At 43.0% G+C, this 24,251-nt stretch overlaps 2 protein-coding genes across 5 annotated transcripts in view; one reads left to right on the top strand and one right to left on the bottom strand.

Moving 5' to 3' along the window:
* On the bottom strand, window positions 1-8,031 carry SEC61B (SEC61 translocon subunit beta). The gene is made up of 4 exons (XM_056520169.1): window positions 7,891-8,031; window positions 2,214-2,311; window positions 1,163-1,264; window positions 1-189 (listed from the first exon to the last, which is right to left on the bottom strand). The coding sequence occupies exons 1-4, from the start codon at window positions 7,891-7,893 to the stop codon at window positions 102-104; spliced, it is 291 nt and encodes a 96-aa protein (XP_056376144.1). The 5' UTR covers window positions 7,894-8,031; the 3' UTR covers window positions 1-101.
* ALG2 (ALG2 alpha-1,3/1,6-mannosyltransferase) overlaps window positions 7,494-24,251 on the top strand; it is a 21,279-nt gene continuing 4,521 nt past the window's right edge. Inside the window, exon 1 of one of the 4 annotated variants that reach the window (XM_056520168.1) lies at window positions 7,494-7,992. Coding sequence is in view for 1 of the 4 variants with exons in the window: in XM_056520164.1 (XP_056376139.1) it covers window positions 8,044-8,060 (17 nt within the window). In the remaining 3 variants the exon portion in view is untranslated. The other 3 variants (XM_056520164.1, XM_056520167.1, XM_056520166.1) reach the window with 3 other exon arrangements.

Genomic DNA, 24,251 nt, shown 5'->3' on the forward strand with positions numbered 1-24,251 from the left:
AAATATGGCCTTTAACTTAAAAAAAAAAAAAAAAAAGTGTTACACTGTTCTCTGAAGTCCAAAATGATTTGGTCCAGTAATACATAAGCAAGTAAGTACTTTCATGAACGTGTGTATTTTCCCCAGATATGCAGCATGAAGACGGAAGCAATAAAAAGAAGACTCATCACCAGAACTGGAACAGGGCCGCTAGAAAATAGCGAGAGAAAAAAAAAATTAAAATATTCGTCATTAGTTAGGAAATCAAGCTACATAATGTACACAATTGTGCGTGTGTTCCTCCTATCATTATCCACATTTTGTAGTATTTTAAGTGTATTCAATAAAATTGTATGATTTTATATGCTAAATAAATTAAATTTACTGTTCCTTTAATACTTTATGAATTCTTGGGCACTAATCCGCTATATTTGCTTTTGCTGTAGCCTTGTGTCACTATGGGTGACACTTAGGCCCCTTTCACACTGCTGTTGCTTCCCATTGAGAATGTTACAACAGCAATGTGAAAGTAGCCTTAGAGCGGTTTTTCATTGTATGTGACCAAAAGTGTGCAGTTCTGTATTTTTATTTTTTTATTTTACTCCATGCACTGTGTGGTTTCATTCATATTATATATTTTAATAGTTAAGCCATTTCTGCATACTACGATACCCAATTTTTTTTCTAATTGAAAAATGGGATAAGTAGTGATTTAGACTATTGGGGAGGGGCTTATTCAGATTTATAAAAAAAAAAGTTTTAAATATCCCATATGCGAATAGCATTTATCAGAGTTAATGGTGCTGCCTGCCGAGTCAGACTGTATAGGCAGAGCAATTATTTAATTGCAGGGAGGTGGGTAACTGACTTCCAGCTGTTATCTTAAGTGGTAAGGACCTCAGCAGCATGATTGTGGGGTCTCGATCAACCCCCTTGACTGACATAAGATTGCATATCTTTAACCTCTGTCTAACAGTACAACAAGAAGAGAAAACAGGAAACTGCAGCTTCAGCTCCTCTTCACTTCAATAGGAGCTGAGGCTGCAGTACTCCGCTGCGCAGGGAACAAAGCCAACAGCTGATCAGGGGTGCTAGAACACAGACCTGTGGATAGGCCATGAATTGTTTTTTTAAGATTAAAAGATAAATAAATTATAAACATTTTTATTTTTTTTAAACTTACACTTTAAGACCTGGAGAATCCTCAGTGTAGAATCGCCACATTCCTCCTGTGCCAGCAGATGTGGTCCGTCCTGAACTTCTTGTTCCACTACTTGCTGTTTTCCTATTACGATTTAAAGGAAAGGGATACAATATATTTAGAATTTAAGAATACTTAAAATTTTAACAAAGATGACATATAATCCTGCTGGTAATCTTAAGGGCTGAGCGACTGTGAGGGTGCGTTCACATGCTTTTTGCTTTTGCGGGTTTTCCGCTGCGTATTTGAAAGAGGGCAGGCTCTTTTCGGCTGTCCGAAGCAGATTTTCCGCGGCGGAATTTACGCTGCGGAAAATCCACTTCGGACAGCCGAGAAGAGCCTGCCCACTTTCAAATATGCAGCGGAAAACCCGCAAAAAATTAAAGCGTGTGAACGCACCCTAAATCCCCTCTAATCGTAAGAATGCAGAGCACTACAGTAATCAAGTTGCTGTGCAGGTACTGCAACTAAACCTCATTTACTTGAATAGGGCACAGATGAAGCACTTATCAAAACAGCCAGGGTTTCAAGCAGGTAAAACCCATGGAGAAGCCAAGGCTCATCATTTTTTGTGATCAGACCAGGTTCCAAAAGTCAGATCCCCAGGATTAGCAAGTGACAGCATATCTTAGTGAAATGCCAACACTGCTATGGCAGGAGTAGACTTTAAAGGGGTACCTCTTATCCCCTATCCAAAGGGCTCTCTTCTGCGGCTCCCAGTCATCTTGTGCATGGAGCGAACTTTGCTCCGGGACTGATGACGGGTGATACAGGGGCTGGAAGATCATGATGTCACAAGTGGCAGGGCCGTGACATCACGATCCTCTGGACCCTGTATCGCCCGTTATCAAGCACGGAGTGAAGTTCACTCCATGCACAAGATGACAGGGGGAGCTGCAGGAGAGATCCCAGGGGTCCCCAGCGGCGGGACTCCCAGTGTCAGACATCATATCCCCTATCCTTTGGATAGGGGATAAGATGTCTAGGGGCAGAGTACCCATTAAAGACTATACTACACTAAAATATTTCCTACCTTTGTCGAACAGTAGATCCTGCTGCTCTAGGTGAAACCGCTTTACTTGGGGAACGCCCAGAAGCACCAACATTGGTATTACTTGCTGCAGGACCAGGCTGGAGAAATAAATTTTATTAGCCATGTTCATCTCTATTAAAATACTGAGGAAATATGTCAACACAAAAAAATAATCTCATGTTGTACAACACACATCCAGTACATATGCAGGCAGTCTTAGATAAGTTTACTCAAAAGGCCCTTTTATATGAGACAAATATCAAGTGAACAACCATTCCTTGTAGTGCTTGTTGCAATATGTAGAAGGGTTTAGCATTCAGCGAATGCCCATCAGTCGGCTGCCTGTATCTTATGTGCGGCCAGTAAAATCATAGTTATCGGCCGATTTTAAAGGCCCGCATGACTGATCAGGCCTTGTGAAGGGCAGTGGATCTATATTTAAAAAAAAAAAAAAAAAAAAAAAAACCACACACACACACACACACACACACACACACACACACACACACACACACCTGTCTCACTTCCAAGTTTATAAGCCTATGTTCACACGGCCATTGTCCCCGTCCAGATTTTCTCCGTTAATGCCTCCCAAATGGACCATTCTACTAACAGATGCAAACGGATGCCATTTAGTGGCACCCGTTTGCATCAGTTAGTATCAGCCATCTATTTGGCTACACCTTAATAAAATGAGAATGGATGGTGATATTAACTTCCTGTTTGTGGCACATTAACATATGTGAGGGGGGGGGGGGGGGGGGGAACTTTTCAAGATGGGTGGAGACCATGATGGCCATTTTTAATCCAACTTTTGTTTTTTCAATAGGAAGAGGGTCATGTGGCACATCAAACTTATTGGGAATTTCACAAGAAAAACAATGATGTGCTTGGTTTTAATGTAACTTTATTCTTTCGTGAGTTAATTACAAGTTTCTGACCACGTATAAAATGTGTTCAATGCGTTGCCCATTGTGTTGGATTGTCAATGCAACCCTCTTCTCCCACTCTTCACACACTGATAGCAACACCGCAGGAGAAATGCTAGCACAGGCTTCCAGTATCCGTAGTTTCAGGTGCTGCACATCTCGTATCTTCACAGCATTGACAATTTCCTTCAGATGACCCCAAAGATAAAAGTCTAAAGGGGTCAGATCGGGAGACCTTGGGGGGCCATTCAACTGGCCCACGACGACCAATCCACTTTCCAGGAAACTGTTCATCTAGGAATGCTTGGACCTGACACCCATAATTGTGTTCCAACAGTCTTGGAGGGATCTATCCAATGTGGGTTAGTGTCAGACCAATAGCGGGGACTTTGTTAACTTCACCATTCACATAAAAGTTTGCCTCATCACTGAACAAAATCTTCTGCGTAAACTGAGGGTCCTGTTCCAATTTTTGTTTTGCCCATTCTGCAGCACCTGAAACTACGGATACTGGAAGCCTGTGCTAGCATTTCTCCTGCGGTGTTGCTATCAGTGTGTGAAGAGTGGGAGAAGAGGGTTGATAATCTAACACAATGGGCAGCACATTGAACACATTTTATAAGTGGTCAGAAACTTGTAAATAACTCATGAAAGAATAAAGTTACGTTAAAACTAAGCACATCATTGTTTTTCTTGTGAAATTCCCAATAAGTTTGATGTGTCACATGACCCTCTTCCTATTGAAAAAACAAAAGTTGGATTAAAAATGGCCGTCATGGTCACCACCCATTTTGAAAAGTTTCCCCCCCTCACATATACTAATGTGCCACAAACAGGAAGTTAATATCACCAAACATTCCCATTTTATTAAGGTGTATCAACATAAATGACCCACCCTGTAGAGACTCCTGCAGCCGGAACTACTACTACTACTACTACTACTACTACTCCCATCAGGGAAAAGAATCCATTTCATGATTGGAATAGTAGTTCCCATGGCGGCTGGGAGGCTAGATTGGTGCTTGTACTACTACTACCCTCATCATGGAACAAAGTCTGTTCCATGTCTGAGGTAGTAGTACAGGGGCTGAGGGGTTGATCACACCGGGTCTCACTTCTGCGATCAGAAGTTGTTTACCAGAGGAGCGGGCAGCATGCTCCGCTCCCCTGGAGATACATAGTGTGTTTTACTTTCATTTTCAAATACCTCGCCTGGAATGGCCGGCACCGAGGGGACATTCAGGGATTCCCGGCGGGGGTTTTAAAGTCATTAGTGAGGACTGTGATGGTGAACTACACTGGCGGCCGATGAAGCATTGCGCTGTGGTCTCCGGCTGCCCTGATGCGCTGCGGGGGGGAAAAGATCTATAGCTAACCCAGCGGGGGGCAATATACATAGCTAGCACAGCGGGGGGGGGAAATATAGTGCTATATGTCTGCCCCCCCCCCCCCACTGTGCTAGCTATACATCTTGCCCCCCCCCCGCTGCGCTAGCTATGTATCTTCCCCCCCACAGCACTTCTATAAATATTGTCCCACAGCGCAGTGCTTCCCTAGCCGCCAGTGTAGTTTACCATCACAATCTTCACTAATTACTATAAAAACCCTCAGTGTCGGCAATTCAGGGCTCCTGGCGAAGTATTTGAAAATGAAAGTAAAAACACATTATGTACATCCAGGGGAGGGGAGCATGCCACCCACTCCCCTGGTTAATAACTTCTGATCGCATCAGATTTCAGAAGAGAGACCCTTTGTGATCAACCCCTCAGTCCCTGTACTACTAACCAACGTGAAACAGACTGTTCCATAATGTGGGTGGGGGGGGTGGATTGGGTAGAAGTACAAGCACTAATGTACAAACCTATATAGAAAGAACACTGTGGCAGACAATAACGTGAATGCAAATAGTATTTATTGATTAAAATTACAGGGTGCCGTCATCTGTACTTTTTATCGAGACCACATTTGCATATATATAAAACTTTTAGATCATTTATTTTTTTGGGAATAAAATGTGACAAGCAGCATTTTTGGACATTTTTATTTTCTTTCTTGTTTTAGGTTTACGCCGTTCACCGTACGGGATCATTAACATTATATTTTGATAGCTCGGACATTTACGTTGGGGAAAAAAAACATTGCATACAGTATCTTTTTTTCTCTCCTTTCAAAAATAATGGAATAGAAACGAATATAAAAAATTTGGCATTGAAGTCTATGTCAAACAGATGAGCCTTTAAAGTCACCTATTTGCACCTGGTTTTTAAGATCTCTTTTGGTACAACGCTGTACCGTTATTGTCAACATGTTATTGCATATTAGCCCAATAGATGGCGTTGTGTGCGTTTTGGCGCACGTCATGGGATCCCTGGTCATGTGGCCGCTGTTGCTTGGCGACGGCTGGTCACATGGCCTCGCTCCCATACGTAACGCCTACCGGAAGCCTTGTTTATGGACGCAGTGCGTTCTCTCGTCGGCTGATTCCGGGTATTGCGGTCACGTGGTCCCGACGTCACACGCCGGGGATCGCGCGTCTGCATATCCGGTCCCATCCCGATGACGAACACACTGCGCCACGCCACTCCCCAGGTAACACAGCTGTTCTGTATCTGCTATTATAATACTATAAGGTGATTGGGTATGAGTCAGTATAAATATGTACCACCATCATGATTAGACCACTCCCGGAAGAAGGACGCAAGTCCGAAACGGACGTAGGGGTGGACGTCTCTCTGTTGTGCTTTCTGCTTGCACATATAGGTATCTTGCTGCTGTGATCCTGCGCTCGTATTTGTACTTTAGCACTTTATGTATATACAATGATGCACTGTATCTGGACCCAGCATGTATTCTTTGTTAGGCTGCAATATTTAATACCTTGAGGTGCTATGTTGGCATTTCTAGCAGCTTCTACATGAGAGATGTTCCATATTTGTCAGACGCCAATCCTGCTTTCATTGTAATTTTAATCAATAAATACTATTTGCATTCACGTTATTGTCTGCCAGTGTTCTTTCTATATAGGTTTGTGTATTCGTGTTTCCTGTATTGGCAGCATAGATATGTCCATACACACATAGCCTTAGGAGTACCGTAGGGACGTATTATAGTTTCCCCCCCTATACTAGGCTGTCTACTGTGTTCTGTTGGTGTACTTACAAGCACTAATGTAGTCTCCCCAGACTCCTGCAGCCAGGCAATTACTACTCCCATCATGGAAACAAGTCTGTTCCACGATTTGAGTAGTAGTAATCCCGTAGCACTGCAGGAGTTTGCTGATTTCACTCCTGATGTAATCAGAAGTAATAACAGTTAAAAAAAAAAAAAAAAAAGGATATTAAAAACCAGGTGCAAACAGGTGACTTTAAAGGCTCATCTGTTTGACATAGACTTCAATGCCAAATTTTTAATATTCGTTTCTATTCCGTTATTTTTGAGAGAAAAAAAAAAAGATACTGTATGCAATGTTTTTTTCCCCAACGTAAATGTCCGAGCTATCAAAATATAATGTTAATGATCCCGTACAGTGAACGGCGTAAACCTAAAACAAGAAAGAAAAAAAATGTCCAAAAATGCTGCTTGTCACATTTTATTCCCAAAAAAATAAATGATCTAAAAGTTTTATATATATGCAAATGTGGTCTCGATAAAAAGTACAGATGACGGCACCCTCATACCGCCCTATATACGGAAAAATTAAAACGTTATAGGTGGTCAAAATAGGGCAATTTTAGATTACTAATTTTGTACAAAAAGTTTGATTTTTTTTTTAAGCGGTACAAAAATATAGAAGTATCTAGCCATGGGTATCATCTTAAAAGGAAAGCTGTCATATTTTCTCCCGCACTATCCACAGGTACTGGTGGATAGTGCGGGAGATGATGATTAAAACGAGCCCTACCTTACCCGGATCCGCCCAGCCGTTCGCCAGCAATTGTGGGTTTATTCTATGTGTATATCTTGCTGTAACTGGCACAGGCGGGGCTTCTGCAGGTTAACTGGCACTGACGTCAGCGCAGCTTATGAATATTCATCCCCCCTCCTCCCTCCCAGTTAGGAGTGGCAAAGAGAGGGAGAGCTGGAGGGAGGGGGGATGAATATTCATAAGCATCAGTGCCAGTTAACCTGCAGAAGCCCCTCCTGTGCCAGTTACAGCAAGATATACACATAGAATAAAACTACAATTGCAAGCGTGCAGCCGGATCCGGGTAAGGTAGGGCTCATTTTAATAAGAGTCTCCCGCACTATCCACCAGTATCTGTGGATAGTGCGGGAGAAAGTATCCGACAGTTTTCCTTTAATCGTATTGACCCACACAATAAAGAACACATCATTTTTACCGTAAATCGTACAGCGTGGAAACAAAACCCTCCAAAATGTGCAAAGTTGTGGTTTTCATTTCAATTTCCTCCATAAAACACTTTTTGGGGTTCACCGAACATTTTATGGTAAAGTGAGGTTTCATTACAAAGTACAATTGGCCACGCAAAAAACAAGCCCTTATATAGTTCTGTAGATGGAAATATAAAAGAGTTATGGATTTTAGAAGGAGAGGAGGAAAAAAACGAAAACATTAAAATAAAATTGGCCTGGTCAAAAATGGCCTTGGTCCTTAAGGGGTTAAATAACTGATTTCACGTTATAATTAGCAGTGTGGACATTAAATAGGCTCGAGTCTAACAACGCATAACCTTAATGAATGTACGGATACACGAAAGAAAATCGTCACAATAACAGCGAGCTCTTACCATTTTGCTAATACGTTGTCTGCACCGGTCTCGTTCTCTCACAGATTCGATCTACAGCTCAAAAAGACCCACAGCAGCGTCACTTATTCACTCCAAGGAAAGGTACACGTTAGCGGAAGTCCAATCGGCGGCCAATCCCAGCGCCGCTCGTCTATGTGGTTACGCCCAGCGTCAGTATTACTTTTCCGAGTACTGGTTGGTAGAGGTAAAATATGGAGCTTGTTTTGTCGCCCCGGGGCCAGCACACGTCTGCTGGGGCGGCCATTTTATCGATGCTAAAGTTTAATCACCAGCAGTGGTATAAGGCTCCAGTATGATGGCCGCTGGGTTTCGGACAGAAAACTCACACACGCTCTCAGGCACTGTGGCATCTGGGCTTCTAGGACACGTCAGCTTTCATGATCTGGATTGTAAGCTTGTTGCCTGATGGCTCTTGAGCTTCGGTATGGTCAGTAGTAAAGTTCGGCGTGTTGTGGAGATTAGTTCATATGGTATCTATAAGGAGCAGTCTGGAGCCTGCAATACAGCCGAGGAGTGTGAGTACAGTGTAAAAACAGGTGTCTGCCCTGTGCCCATATTGTGTGAACGTTACACTTTTTTTTGACTGCTTTTGGTGTAGTTACATACATTATTATGGTACCCAGGCGTAGACGCTGTAACATTCACATAGCTTTTTATGGGACAAATTTGTCACAAGAAACTGGAATTACCCCATCCAGGAGTATGAAAAAAGTCTGTGTGTGTATGTATAATATATATATAATTTTTTATTTTTATAAGTTATCTATCCTAGTAATGTCAGAAATTTTGGTCATTGGGGTCCGACTGCTGAGACCCTCACCAAAGGATAAAACAAAGGGGCAGGAGTATTTATTTCACCACTGTGCCGCTTTATTTCTCCTTTGAGAGCGAGGCTAGTGTTGTGCGGGTGTTCTAAGGCCTAGGTCTCCAAATAGTTGTCCTCAAACATTGCAGCACCTCCCATCATGTACGGAAAGTCATTCACTGTCTGAGCATACTGGGAGTTGTAGTTTTGCAGTAGCTAGTGGTCCACAGTTTGGAGTCCATTGTTCTGTGGGATTGTACACTGCACTTGTTTTCCTGAAGAGGAGTGCCATCATCCCCTTCATTTTAGCGAATGTAAGGGCAGCTGCATCCCGATAAAAAAATTCCTACTTTTTATTTTGACATGCCAATTTTTATTTTTTATACAATGACAACTATTTCCTCCAAGGTAGAGTCACACGTGCTGTATTTTTCTACCCAGTGAAGTCACTAAGTAACAAAATCAGCTGCAGAAAATACACAGCACAATATGGCACGTGTGACCCTACCCTTAAAGTGGGACCTGTGGCTAGTATGAAAAAAAAAAATTAGGGGAGATATATCAAAACCTTTGCAGAGGAAAAGTGGTGAAATTTCCATTTGGCAAACAATGGCCTATGAAAGAAGCAATCTGGTTGCTATGGGAAACTTGTCTAACCTTCCACTGCACAAAGAAAAGCAGCTGCCACTCAGCTCACTCACCAATCCAAGTAGTCATTTATGGACATCCGCAGTATATGTAGTGCTGACAATGCAGCCGCTTCCATTGTAGATAGGCAGAAAGGAATGGTGGTCCAGCTCACGCGCCAGGCAGTTAAACTTGACTTGACCTTTAATAGGACCTTAAAACATGGTACAAAACCCAAAGATAACGGGGTACATAAAAACACGCTCTGAAGAGTTTAGGGCTAGAGGTCAGCACTTGGCAATAATACAGTGGACAGTGCTCGCTTATATACACTAAATGTAAGTGGGAATAATTACCAAACCAGCGTATCCCTGTCGTGCATAGCGTCTGACGACAGATCCGGCCATGTGAGCGCACGAGCCAGGTAAAGTACGGGGTGGATGTCGGTTTGCGTAGTAGCACATAGTAACTCCAGATCGGCCGTAGGTGCAGTGAATATACAGCGTTTAATAGCAGCCAGAGTATTCAGCTGTATGAGCGGGCAGGCCTTGTTAAAACATGAAATGGATGTCGGCCCTCACGTCAACATGCAGAGGTACCGGAATGGCTGCGAACGCATCATGTGAACAACAGTGTCAACACATGTTACTATTAGTATGATGTTGGGTAAGGTGCTCATATATACCAGTGACATGATAGACCATAAATGGTATAAAACATTTGGTTTCGAGTAGGGATAGACCGATTATCGGTTTGGCCGATATTATCGGCCGATATTCATGATTTTGGACATTAACGGTATCAGCAATTACCTTGCTGATAATGCCCTGCCCCGACTCGCCTCCCCGACCAGAGACCGCCGCCGCCCCATTGCCTCCCATCCCCGGTTTTATAATTACCTGGGCCCAGGGTCCGCGCTACTTCTGGCTCCTGCGCACTACACTGCGCAGCGCAATGACGAGTGACGTCCTCAACGCGACGTCACCTTTAGTGCGCATAGTGACAGCTCGGGATTCCGCCGGAGCCAGAAGTTTCACGGACCCCGGGCCCCGGGAACAGGTAATTATAAAACCGGGGATGGGGGAGGCAATGGGGTGGCGGTGGTTGGAGTCAGGACCCCAGAACAGGCAGGGGGAGAGAAGCGGGTGGCGGCGGCGGTCTCTGGCTCTGCAAAAGCCGCTGCAGTTCATTGATTTAAAGCGCCCACTTTAAATCATTGATCTGCAGCGGCTTCTGCGGGGCCGGGTGGGGGAAATTGCCGGTAACTTATACTGGAATATCGGTATAAGTTATCGGATATCGGCCTGAAAGGTCACAGATTATCGATATCGGCCTTAAAAAATCAATATCGGTCGATAACTAGTTTCAAGTGTTCATGTGTATAGAAATCTATAACATGAAATTCAAACACATTGAGATGAGGCAAAATGCGGGCAACACAGTTGGATTCAACAGTGGTAATAATGATGATAATAGTAATGACAATGTTAGTGGTGCATAAGCTGTCATAGCCCAAATAACAACCATATATCGTATACTATGTACACTTCTCAAAAAAAATAAAGGAAACCCTAAGATAACACATCCTAGATCTGACTGAATGAACTAATCGTACGAAATACTTTGGTCTTTACATAGTTGAATGTGCTGACAACAAAATAACACAAAAATTATCAATGGAAATCAAATTTATCAACCCATGGAGGTCTGGATATGGAATCACACTCAAAATCAAAGTGGAAAACCACACTACAGGCTGATCCAACTTTGATGTAATGTCCTCAAAACAAGTTAAAATGAGGCTCAGTAGTGTGTGTGTGTGGCCTCCGTATGACCTCCCGAAAACGCCTGGGCATGCTCCTGATGAGGTCCAACTCCTGGACAGTCTGTGTTCCAACGTGGCGTTGGTGGATGGAGCGAGACATGATGTCCCAGATGTGCTAAATCGGATTCAGGTCTGGGGAACGAGCGGGCCAGTCCATAGCATCAATGGCCTCCTCTTGCAGGAACTGCTGACACTCCAGGCACATGAGGGATAGCATTGTCTTGCATTAGGAAGAGCCCAGGGCCAACCGCACCAGCAGATGGTCTCACAAGGGGTTTGAGGATCTCATCTCTGTACCTAATGGAAGTCAGGCTACCTCTGGCAAGCACATGGAGGGCTGTACGGCCCCCCCCCAAACAAATGCCTCCCCACACTATTACTGACCCACCGCCAAACCGGAGGATGTTGCAGCTAGCAGAACATTCTCCACGGCATCTCCCAGACTGTCACGTGCTCAGTGGGAACCTGCTTTCATCTGTGAAGAGCAGAGGGCACCAGTGGTGAATTTGCCAATCTTGGTTTTCTCTGGCAAATGCCAAACGTCCTGCACAGTGTTGGGCTGTAAGCAAAACCCCCACCTGTGGACGTCGGGCCCTCATACCACCCTCATGGAGTCTGTTTCTGACCGTTTGAGTGGACACATGCACATTTGTGGCCTGCTGGAGGTCACTTAGCAGGGCTCTGGCAGTGGTCATACTGCTCCTCCTTGCACAAAGGTGGAGGTAGCGGTCCTGCTGGTGAGTTGTTGCCCTCCTGCTGCCCCTTCAACGTCTCCTGATGTACTGGCCTGTCTCCTGGTAGCGCCTCTATGCTCTGGACACTACGCTGACAGACACAGCAAACCTTGCCACAGCTCGCGTTGATGTGCAATCCTGGATGAGCTGCACTACCTGAGCCACTTGTGTGGTTTGTAGACTCAGTCTCATGCTACCACTATAGTGAAAGCACCGCCAGCATTCAAAAGTGACCAAAACATCCGCAGGGAAGCATAGGAACTGAGAAATGGTCTGTGGACATCACTTGCAGAACCACTCCTTTTATTGGGGGTGTCTTGCTAATTACCTATTGTCTGACAATCAATTACACATCCTGTTGTGCAAATGGAACAATCAGTGTTGCTGCCTGAGTGGACAGTGTGATTTCACTGAAGTGTGATTGATTTGGAGTTACATTGTGGTTTTTTTCTTTTTCATTTAAACATAGGATACATTCCATAACCCCCCCCCCCCCCCCCCCCTCCCTCCCTGTGTGGAGGAGAATTTTTTTTTTTTTGTATAAGTGTTCCCTTTTATTTTTTTGAGCAGTAGACTTGTGCACTAAAAAAAATTTCGTTTTGTTTAGGAAAATTTTTTCGGTTTGGCAATATTTTCGGTTTTGATTTTTCTAATACATTCGGTATTCGTGTACATTCGGTAAATCTTTTTATTCTTTTTTGGACTTTAGCGATCCTAAAAAATTATTGAGATACCTTTTTTATTAAAATTTCATAGGGTACCATAAAAAATCATAATAAAAAGATAAGTAGTGATGGAAAAAATTGTATCTAACAAAATGTATCTTTTTTTATTATGAAATGTTTATTAATTTTTAAACAGGGATCAATTTATGTGAGCGAGTAAAGCACTAAAAATGTAGCCGACAATAATAAAAAATGTAGTGAGTGCGTGTTTTTCACTTTTTTTTATTTTTTAGGTAGTACTACTACTCCCAGCATGGAACACACTCTTCCATGATGGGAGTAGTAGTTACCTGTACTAATTGACAGATCTCTGGGGTCCCTTGCGATCCTCTTGTATAGATGGGGCGGCAGCTCTTCTATGGTCCCCTGCGCTCACGTATATATACACATATTCATATTTCCCGCAGAGCTGTGATTGGCCAGATGGTTCCAGCCAATCACAATCGACTCTCTGTGTGAAATAGGAATATGTGTATATATACGGCCGTGCAGGAGACCATAGGAGAGCGGCCGCCGCATACATACATTATACAGGAGCATCACAGCGGGTGTCGGGAGTGATACCTGCAGTGATCTTTCCTTTACTACAAGTACTACTACTCCCAACATGGAGTACACTCTGCTCCATGCTAGGAGCTGTAGTACCTGCATTAATAGACAGATCGCAGCGGGTGTCAGAAGTTACACTCGCTGCGATATGTCTATTAATGCAGGTACTACAGCTCCCAGCATGGAGCAGAGTGTGCTCCATGTTGGGAGTATTAGTACCCGCAGTAAGGGACACATCCCAGCGGGGCTGTCTACTGACACCCGCTGTGAATGTCGGGATCAGCTGTTCTCAGGGCTACAGAGCTGGGAGAACAGCTGACGCTGAGCCGTAGGTATTGTATATCTACTGCCCAGCAAGAACTTACAGTGAGCCTGCAATGTGTATACAGTATACACATTGCTGGCTCACTTAACCCCTTGCTGAGCTGGGCGGTATACACTTTTGGCGGTATACACTATATACAGCTATCTATAGATAGCTCTATATAGTGTATACTGAAGACTAAGTCCGCTTACTTCCCTCGAGTACCGGGCAGGTCATTGCAGCTCCGCCCCCTAGTGATGACATCATTAGGGGGCGGAGCTACATAAGGGAACAAGGCTAGTTAATCTGAAGTTCTGTTCACATTGTCCGTTTTGTATAATGTGAACAGACCCTTCTGGCAGTGTCTACCCAGACAGGGAGACTCCAGCTGTTGCTAAACTACAACTCCCAGCATGCCCAGACAGCCGAAGGCTGTCAGGGCATGCTGGGAATTGTAGTTTTGCACCAATTGGTGGCTCCCTGTTTGGGTAGACATTGCATCATGGGTGCTCTCCCCAGCGGACAGCGCCAAAAATGTCATAACCAATGTCATAACCATTACGGCAGATTATTATTTTTTTCTTTTAATAAAATGGTTAACAAGGGCTGTGGGGGAAGTGTTTTTTTAAATAAAATAATTTTTCCAATGTGTTGTGTTTTTTTTTAAATTGAATTTTCAGGCTTAGTAGTGGAAGCTGGTCTTATTGACTGAATCCATTACTAAGCCAGGGCTTAGTGCTAGCCCCAAAATCAGCTAGCGCTAACCCCCAATTATTACCCCGGTACCCACCGCCACAGGGGTGCCGGGAAGAGCCAGTACTAACAGGCCTGGAGCATCAAAAATGGCGCTCCTGGACCTAGGCGGTAACAGGCTGGCATTATTTAGGCTGGGAGGGCCAGTAACAATGGTCCTCGCCTACCCTGGTAACGTCAGGCTGTTGCTGTTTGGTTGGTATTGTGCTGAGAATGAAAATATGGGGAACCCTATGCGTTTTTTTATTTTTATTTAAATAAATAAAAAAAATGCATAAGGTTCCCCATATTTTCATTCTCAGCACAATACCAACCAAACAGCAACAGCCTGACATTACCAAGGTGGGCGAGGACCATTGTTACTGGCCCTCCCCAGCCTAAGTAACGCCAGCCTGTTACCGCCTAGGCCCAGGAGCGCCATTTTTGATGCTCCGGGCCTGTTGGTACCAGCTCTTCCCGGCAGCCCTGTGGCGGTGGGTACCGGGGTAATAATTGGGGGTTAGCACTAAGCCCTGCCTTAGTAATGGATTCAGTCAAGAAGACCAGCTTCCACTACTAACCCTGAAAATTCTATTAAGAAAAAAACACAACACATTGGAAAAATTATTTTATTTAAAAAAACACTCCCCCACAGCCCTCGTTAACCATTTTATTAAAAGAAAAAATCCGCCGTAATCCATCGAATCCGCAAAAACGCCCAAAAATGTTTGACATTTTTGGCGCTGTCCGCTGGGGAGAGCACCCATGATGCAATGTCTACCCAAACAGGGAGCCACCAATTGGTGCAAAACTACAACTCCCAGCATGCCCAGACAGCCTTTGGCTGTCTGGGCATGCTGGGAGTTGTAGTTTAGCAACAGCTGGAGTCTCCCTGTCTGGGTAGACACTGCCAGAAGGGTCTGTTCACATTATACAAAACGGACAATGTGAACAGAGCTTCAGATTAACTAGCCTTGTTCCCTTCTGTAGCTCCGCCCCCAATGACGTCATCACTGGGGGCGGAGCTACACGGACCTGCCCGGTACTCGAGGGAAGCAAGCGGACTTCGTCTTCTGTATACACTATATACAGCTATCTATAGATAGCTGTATATAGTGTATACCGCCCAAAGGGTTAACCTACGCATAGTGCACAGCTTAGCAAGGGGTTAAGTGAGCCAGCAATGTGTATACTGTATACACATTGCAGGCTCACTGTAAGTTCTTGCTGGGCAGTAGATATACAATACCTACGGCTCAGCATCAGCTGTTCTCCCAGCTCTGTAGCCCTGAGAACAGCTGATCCCGACATTCACATAAGGACGATCGCAGCGGGTGTCAGGAGAAGTGACATCCCTGGGATCTGTCCCTTACTGCGGGTACTAATACTCCCAACATGGAGTACACTCTGCTCCAAGCTGGGAGCTGTAGTACCTGCATTAATAGACATATCGCAGCGAGTGTAACTTCTGTCACCCGCTGCGATCTGTCTATTAATGCAGGTACTACAGCTCCTAGCATGGAGCAGAGTGTACTCCATGTTGGGAGTAGTACTTGTAGTAAAAGAAAGGTCACTGCGGGTATCACTCCTGACACCCGCTGTGATGCTCCTGTATAATGTATGTATGCGGCGGCCGCTCTCCTATGGTCACCTGCACGGCCGTATATATACACATATTCACATTTCACACAGAGAGCTGTGATTGGCTGGAACCATCTGGCCAATCACAGCTCTGGGGGAAATATGAATGTGTATATATACGTGAGTGCAGGGGACCATAGAAGAGCGGCCGCTGCGTCTATACATTATACAAGAGGATCGCAACGAACCCTGGCGATCTGTCAATTAGTACAGGTAACTACTACTCCCATCATGGAAGAGTGTGTTCCATGCTGGGAGTAGTAGTACTACCTAAAAAATAAAAAAAAAGGGAAAAACACGCACACACTACATTTTTATTATTGTCGGCTACATTTTTAGTGCTTTACCCGCTCACATAAATTGATCCCTGTTTAAAAATGAATAAACATTTCATAATAAAAAAAGATACATTTTGTTAGATACAATTTTTTCCATCACTACTGTATCTTTTTTATGGTACCCTACGAAATTTTTATAAAAAAGTATCTCCATAATTTTTTAGGATCGCTAAGGTCCAAAAAAGAATAAAAAGATTTACCGAATGTACCCGAATACCGAAGTTATCCGAAAAATCAAACTGTATCTGTATCCTTTTTATCTTTGTTATTAGAATGAATTCTTTACGTTCGTTTACGGATAACGAATGCATTCGTTATTTACAGCATGCATTCGGGAAATAACGATGGCATTCGTCATTTTGCTATTCGTATTATCATGGCTATTTGGGAATGTTCAAAATATGTTTTTGTGCATTCGGATCGGTCCGAATGCCCGAAAACCGTAAAATTCGGTAAATTGGACATTCGTGCTGAACCGAATTGCACATGTCTATTGAGCAGTGTAGAAAACCAGGAACCCAAAGGGAGTGTCCAACTAAATTGCGTTAGATGTCACTTAAATCCAAATCATAGAGCATCTATGCACGCAATCTGTGTGTGAAATTCACACCAAAAGATGTGTGCAGGTCAGCGCATCATACCCAAACAATGGTGAAACAATACTAATGTGCGACGGAGGGTCATCTCTAAAATGTAAGTTGTATGACCACAGCCTAGGGACAAAGCATGACATAGTGTTAATATGAAAATACCTTACTAACTGTAATATGTATATACGTATGCTTGGTCCACATTAGCTGGTGGTAACCAAAAATTGCCTAAAAACCCACAAACAGAAAAAAGTTTAAATGGGCACTGTCAGATACAAAAACTTTTAATATGTGTGAACGATGCCATAGTGTGTGATGATTTTGAGGAGGTGGAATCACTGTGGGTAGAATTACAAAAGGAGGGAAATACTGAAAAAATAATATTTGGGGGTAATCTACAGACCCCCTAATATCACTGAAGAGATAGAAGTTCGGCTTCATAAACAGATAGAGAGGGCTGCCCGGGCAGGTACAGTGGTAATAATGGGAGATTTTAACTATCCAGATATAGATTGGGGTCCGGGGTTGGCTAAAACTACAAAGGGGCGTCAATTCCTAAATTTATTGCAGGATAATTTTATGGGCCAGTTTGTGGAGGACCCAACAAGAAGTGATGCCTTGTTGGATCTGATCATTTCCAACAATGCAGAGCTGGTTGGTAATGTAACTGTGCGGGAAAACCTTGGTAATAGCGACCACAATATAGTTACTTTTGACTTAAAATGTAGAAAACAAAGACAGGCGGGGAAGGCAAAAACATATAACTTTAAAAAGGCAAATTTCCCTGGGCTGAGGGCTGCACTACAGGACATAGACTGGGGGGAGGTGTTGTCAAATACTGATACAGAAGGTAAATGGGACATCTTTAAATCAACTCTAAATAACTATACAGCTAAATATATACCAAAGGGGAACAAATATAAACGATTAAAACTAAATTCTACATGGCTGACAAATGATGTTAAAAAAAAAAATAAACAACAACTAAAATAGCCTTCAAAAAATACAAATCTGATGGGTCAGCGATAACATTTAAACAGTACAAAGAGCTTAATAAAATCTGTAAAAATGTAATAAAAACAGCAAAAATTCAAAACGAGAGACAGGTGGCCAAAGAAAGCAAAACTAATCCTAAATATTTTTTTTAGATATATAAATGCAAAAAAACCAAGGACAGAGCATGTAGGACCCCTTAATAATGATAATGGGGAGGTTGTCACAGGCGATCAAGAGAAAGCGGAGTTACTGAATGGGTTCTTTAGTTCTGTATACACTATGGAAAAAGGAGCTGACATTGGCCAGGTCAGTGCTGGTAACACATCATGTAATGTACTGAACTGGCTTAATGTAGAGATGGTACAAGGTAAGTTAAGTGATATAAATGTAAGCAAATCTCCAGGGCCAGATGGATTGCACCCAAGAGTTCTTAGAGAGGTAAGTTCAGTAATATCTGTACCCCTGTTCATGATATTTAGAGATTCTCTGGTGTCTGGTATTGTGCCAAGGGACTGGCGCAAGGCGAATGTGGTGCCAATCTTCAAAAAGGGCTCTAGGTCTTCCCCAGGAAACTATAGACCGGTAAGTTTAACGTGCATTGTGGGTAAATTGTTTGAAGGACTTATAAGGGATTACATATAGGAATACATAAGGGATAATTGTATTATAAGTGATAGCCAGCATGGGTTTACTAAGGATAGAAGTCAATCCAATTTAATTTGCTTTTATGAAGAGGTGAGTAGAAGCCTTGACAGAGGAATGGCTGTGGATATAGTGTTTCTGGATTTTGCTAAAGCATTTGATACTGTCCCTCATAGACGTCTGACAGGTAAGTTAAGGTCTTTGGGTTTGGAAATTTTAGTTTGTAACTGGATTGAACACTGGCTCATGGATCGTACCCAGAGAGTGGTGGTCAATGATTCGTACTCTGATTGGTCCCCGGTAATTAGTGGTGTACCCCAAGGTTCAGTACTGGGCCCGCTGTTGTTTAATTTATTTATCAATGATATAGAGGATGGTATTAACAGCTCTGTTTCTATCTTTGCAGATGACACCAAGCTTTGTAGCACGGTACAGTCTATAGAGGATGTGCATAAGTTACAGGATGACTTTAATAGACTAAGTGTCTGGGCATCCACTTGGCAAATGAGGTTCAATGTGGATAAATGTAAAGTTATGCATCTGGGTACTAATAACCTGCATGCGTCGTATGTCTTAGGGGGGGATTAAACTGTCAGAGTCACTGGTAGAGAAGGATCTGGGTGTACTTGTAGATCACAGACTACAGAATAGCATGCAATGTCAGGCTGCTGCTTCCAAAGCCGGCAGGATATTGTCATGTATAAAAAGAGGCATGGACTCGAGGGACAGGGACATAATACTCCCCCTTTATAAAGCATTGGTACGGCCTCACCTGGAATATGCTGTTCAGTTTTGGGCACCTGTCCATAAAAGGGACACTGCGGAGTTGGAAAGGGTGCAGAGACGCGCGACTAAACTAATATGGGGCATGGATCATCTTAGCTATGAGGAGCTAAAGGAGTTACAATTGTTTAGTCTTGAGAAGAGATGTTTAAGGGGGGATATGATAAACGTATATAAGTATATTAATGGCCCATACAAAAAATATGGAGAAAAACTGTTCCAGGTTAAACCCCCCCCAAAGGGCGAGGGGGCACTCCCTCCGTCTGGAGAAGAAAAAGTTTTTAGTCTCAAGGGGCGACACGCCTTCTTTACCGTGAGGACTGTGAATTTATGGAACGGTCTACCTCAGGAACTGGTCACAGCAGGAACAATTAACAGCTTTAAAACAGGATTAGATACATTCCTGGAACAAAATAACATTAATGCTTATGAAGAAATATAAAATCCCATCCCTTCCCCAATATCGCGCCACACCCCTACCCCTTAATTCCCTGGTTGAACTTGATGGACATATGTCTTTTTTCGACCGTACTAACTATGTAACTATGTAAAGCATGCAAATCCAATAGGTTTTGCAACTGCTTTCATTAAAAAATGTCAGTGTTTCATACTGAAAAAGTCAGTCAAACAACTACCCCCCCCTGCCTGCTTGGACACATACTAGTCCTGCTATGTCCATTCATCATCACCATGTCATGGACACACTTTCTTGATTGTTAGCTGTGAGCGCAGAGCTCACACAGCTGGAGCTTGTGTCCCGCTACTGTCAGTGAGGACAAGCTGGGAGTTGTAGTTTTGCTAATGCTAGGGAAGATGTGAGCAGACAGCATACTGAGGGAGGGGGCGAAGACCTGCACAGTGAGGCCACACCCCCTCCCTTTGAGAGGAATTCAGACTAGTGACCTAAATTAAAAGAGTAATAAAAAAATAAAGGTGCTAGACACATAAAAATTAGATGTACATGGTCAGGATTAGGTACTGAGTGATATACTTAAAAAAAAAATTTTTTTGGGGATCTGACGGGTACGCTTTAAGTAAGAAAAGTGTAAAAAATGTAAACAGATTATCCACACAAAAGAAACATAGTAAAGTATGGAAATTACTAATAAATACACATTCAATCATTTCTGTAATTGAGTCCGTCTGGCACACGGGAGTCCAGGAACAAGATCCACAATGCCTCCCGTGTATAAACCACACGTGCCCAATCCCCTCTGCAGCGGGGCATATTAGAGGTGACATGTTTGGCATGTGACCAGGTATACCACGTGACTGGTGTTGTAATTTATTAGTCCTTTTTAAGGGCCAGGGTCTTAGTTTAGGGTACTCCTTCGAGAGTTTCCCCTAAAGTTGTAGTGAAATAGATATCACCCTGGTACCTCCTGAAGTTTTTGTTGTAAATTCGGAATTTTTGGGCATTTAACATCTCATTTACCCCCACCTTCCGCAATAATTTACCACTAAACCAAGTAGATATCCAGCAAGCTTTCAAGACCCTTAATAAAACGTGCAAATCCTACATTAGATCGTGGCGAGAGGTCTCAAGTCTTGAGACATACTCCCAAAAGACTGGTCTATAGAGGATTATGATAACACACAGTCCCTAATTCACATAGGGAGGACAAATCCTTTTATAAGAGTGCATTCATATGCTAGTAACTAAGCAGCGGGTTTTGTCCACGGACGTTCCGCAAATCTGACACTATTGCAGTCTGTGGACAAATTTAAATGAATGGTTGCATAACTCGCAGCGGGAAACCTGCTGCTAGTTACTAGTGTGTGAACGCTCCCAAAGTGGGAAACTTTGCAGACTGAAAACTCATTTGAGGAGATTTATCAATTTTGCTTTGGTAAGCGAGTTCTGTAGGCCATTTTTTTCTTGCTTTTGGTTTTGCTTATGTATAACACATTTATTAAACTATCACAGGGGGTTGATAAATTTGGCTCACATAAGCAAAAACCAATAAATCACTTTTCAATACCATTTTTTTTTTTTTTTTTTTTTTAGCACACATAAGCAAAAACCAATAAATGACTTCAGAACACCAATTTGTAACCCCACCTCTAGTGGCAGCTGTGAAAAAAGTCTGATGTGTGTGTATATAATATATATATATATATAATATTATATATTTATTTATTTATCACATTTAATTTACCACTCCCCCACCCCCCCCAAATGTACTAACATTTTATTTTTGTTTTGTCTTCTCCTTTTAGATCCATATATTCTATGGACTACTTTAGATTCGGTGTCCAGCTTTTTTTTTTTTTTTTTTTTGTTTAATATTAGTAAAATTGTTAACAAGGGGTCGGGGGGCTAGTGATTTTTGAAATAAAAGTTTTTTTTTTTTTTAAACGTGGTGTTTTTTTATTTAGTTTTTAAACTTTTCAGGCTTAGTAGTGGAAGCTGTCTTATAGACAGAATCCATTACTAAGCCGGGCTTATCGTTAGCCTCAAAAATACGGGAAACCACGCAAATTTTTTTCCTAAATAATTAAATATAAAAAAAAATGCATAAGGTTCCCTGTATTTTTATTCTCAGCTAGATGCCAACCAAGCAGCAACAGCCTGACGTTACCAGGGTGGGTGAGGACCATTGTTACTGGCCTGCCCCAGCCTAAATAACTCCAGCCTGTTACCGCCTAGGCCCAGGAGCGCCATATTTGACGCTCCAGGCCTGTTGGTACCGGCTCTTACAGTTACCAAACTTTTCTTTACTTTTTTTTCCCCTTTAATTTCCTTCCCTTTTATTTTATAATATTTCTCCTTCCCGTCCTCTCTATCGCTTTTGCCCAGTCCAGTAGCACTTACTGACCTACAATAATCACAGATGTAATGTATTATAAGATGTCTTTTTTTCCCCTTCCCTTTTCCTCAATCCTTTTTGTCCCTACCATTTTTATGGTTAGGGATTATAATATCCATACACCACCGAATAAAGAGGAACAGGCAGCATGTCCTTTTGTACTTAACACCCATCCACCTGCTCACAGTTATTATAGTGCCCCTTCCCATACGAACAAGGAGTCTAATAAAGATAAAGTTGTGGGCGAATAACCATATGCAGCCCCCTCCTTCGCCCCGTAAATAATTGTTATGCACCTCATGGCTTCCATCCCTCTGTGTTCCATAAGAGGTACTAAAGGGGCATGCTATTGTCATTAATTTTGCATGTAGCCACCATTATGGTTCATAAGGCATCATGACTATAGAGCATAAGTTTTTCCAGATGGCTGCTAAATGAGCATCATGCCTTAGATAGTGAGGTGGAGGCAGTCTGTATTTTTCCAAGGAGAGCATCGCAATATAAGAGTATTGTCAGTGACCAATATGATTATTCTCTGTTTCCAACCGTTCATTTCCATACCCAATAACCAAACTGTTATTTTTTCCTTAAACCAGTTTCTGGGAAGGCATCTTAGTTGTAATACATATTACTGATGAGTTGCCATAGCCTGTCCCCCCTGCAAATGACCAGGCAAATGTTCATCAGACCATATTTAGATTACTTTATATCTGCTCTGCATTTAACTAATAGTTCCAACGGAGCCTCCTTCCGAGCCAAGCCATAGCAGCAACCGGACCAAGTCAATAAATATATTTAAACAAATATCTTGCGCAGCCGTAACTGCTTTTATAAAGTCTGATCATTACTTCAAACAATAAAAGGCTATGTGAATCGTAGTTCAGGTTACTCTGGTTCCCTCGGTAGCAAATAAAATTTTTAAACAAGTCCTCGCTGGTCATCACATTCTGTTAACGTTTACAAAGTCCAGGCATGTCATTGCCCTGTGATTTACTCACGGCTAAACTGGTACATGAGCTGCTACTGGGTCGGTCGGGATCCACGGCAAATGGCGTGCTTCAAGCCGGTAGCTCAGTCCACTAAACGATGCCGGATCTCCTCCTTTTCCTCCTTCCTGGTGGTTTACTCCATCACAGCGCAATGCGCAGCGCGGACATAGTCCCGATCTGATTTCTGCACCACTCGGCAACCCGGGAGGCACGGACCGGTAAGGGATACTGTATCGTTGTCTCCATACTATCACGATGTTCCCCAGCCAAAAACGCCCTCCGGACTAAATTTTCTTCCATAAGCCGCAGGAGCGATGCAGGTTGGACGGCAGGAGAGGGAGGAGGGTATCTGAGAGCTCAGCAGAGCAGCTTCTCTACGTCATGCTGCTCAAGCACCTCCCCCTCGGCTCCAGAAAGTTAAACAGATTTGTAAATCCCCTTGTAAATCTTAATCCTTCCAATAATTATCAGCTGCTGAAGTTGAGTTGTTCTGATCTGTCTGGCAACAGTGCTCTCTGGTGACATCTCTGCTTGTCTTGGGAACTGCACAGAGTAGAAGAGGTTTGCTATGGGGATTTGCTTGTTCTCTGGACAGTTCCCAAGACAGGTGTCATCAGAGAGCCCTTAGAAAAGAACAACTCAACTCAGCAGTACTGAAAGAATTAAGATTTTTTAACAGAAGTAATTTAAAAATCTGTTTAACTTTCTGAAGCCAGTTGATATATAAAAAAAAATAGATTTTTCCTTGTTAACCCCTTTTAATTGTGGCAGGGAACAGAAAAGAGCCAACTAGTGGCCATTTTTTTTTCTGTTACATTTAACCCCTTGCCGCAAATGGACATTCAGTAACATCCATCTGCAGTTCCCGAGGTATGACGCGTGCTCAGCTGCTATAAGCAACCAGGACCCACGGCTAATGCTGGACATCGCCGATCGGGCTGATGTCCGGCATTAACTCTTTAGACCGTGGCGATCAAAATTGATCGCTGCGTCTAAAGTGAAAGCTTCCCATCAGCTCAGTCGGCTGATTGGGACTATTGCTGTGAAAACGCGATGTTCCGATCAGCTAGGACGCATCAGAAGGGTGCCTTACCTGCCTCCTGCGTGTCCGATCAGCAATTGATTGCTCCAAGCCTGAAATCCAGGCTTGAGCAATCGACTGCCGATAACACTGATCAATGAAATGCAATGGCATTGATCAGTGTATTGAATCAATGTACTGCATGTTATAGTCCCCTATGGGGGCTGTA

This window comes from Hyla sarda, chromosome 5 (genome assembly GCF_029499605.1).
Source record: "Hyla sarda isolate aHylSar1 chromosome 5, aHylSar1.hap1, whole genome shotgun sequence".
NCBI classification, from domain to species: Eukaryota; Metazoa; Chordata; class Amphibia; order Anura; family Hylidae; genus Hyla; species Hyla sarda.

What these genes read in the sequence shown, in the direction of transcription:
- SEC61B (XM_056520169.1), bottom strand. An exon ending in GGATCTACTGTTCGACAAAG is followed by an intron (nt 1,265 to 2,213) that starts GTAGGAAATATT and finishes AAATCGTAATAG; the next exon opens with GAAAACAGCAAGTAGTGGAA. An exon ending in GATTCTCCAGGTCTTAAAGT is followed by an intron (nt 190 to 1,162) that starts GTAAGTTTAAAA and finishes GCTATTTTCTAG; the next exon opens with CGGCCCTGTTCCAGTTCTGG.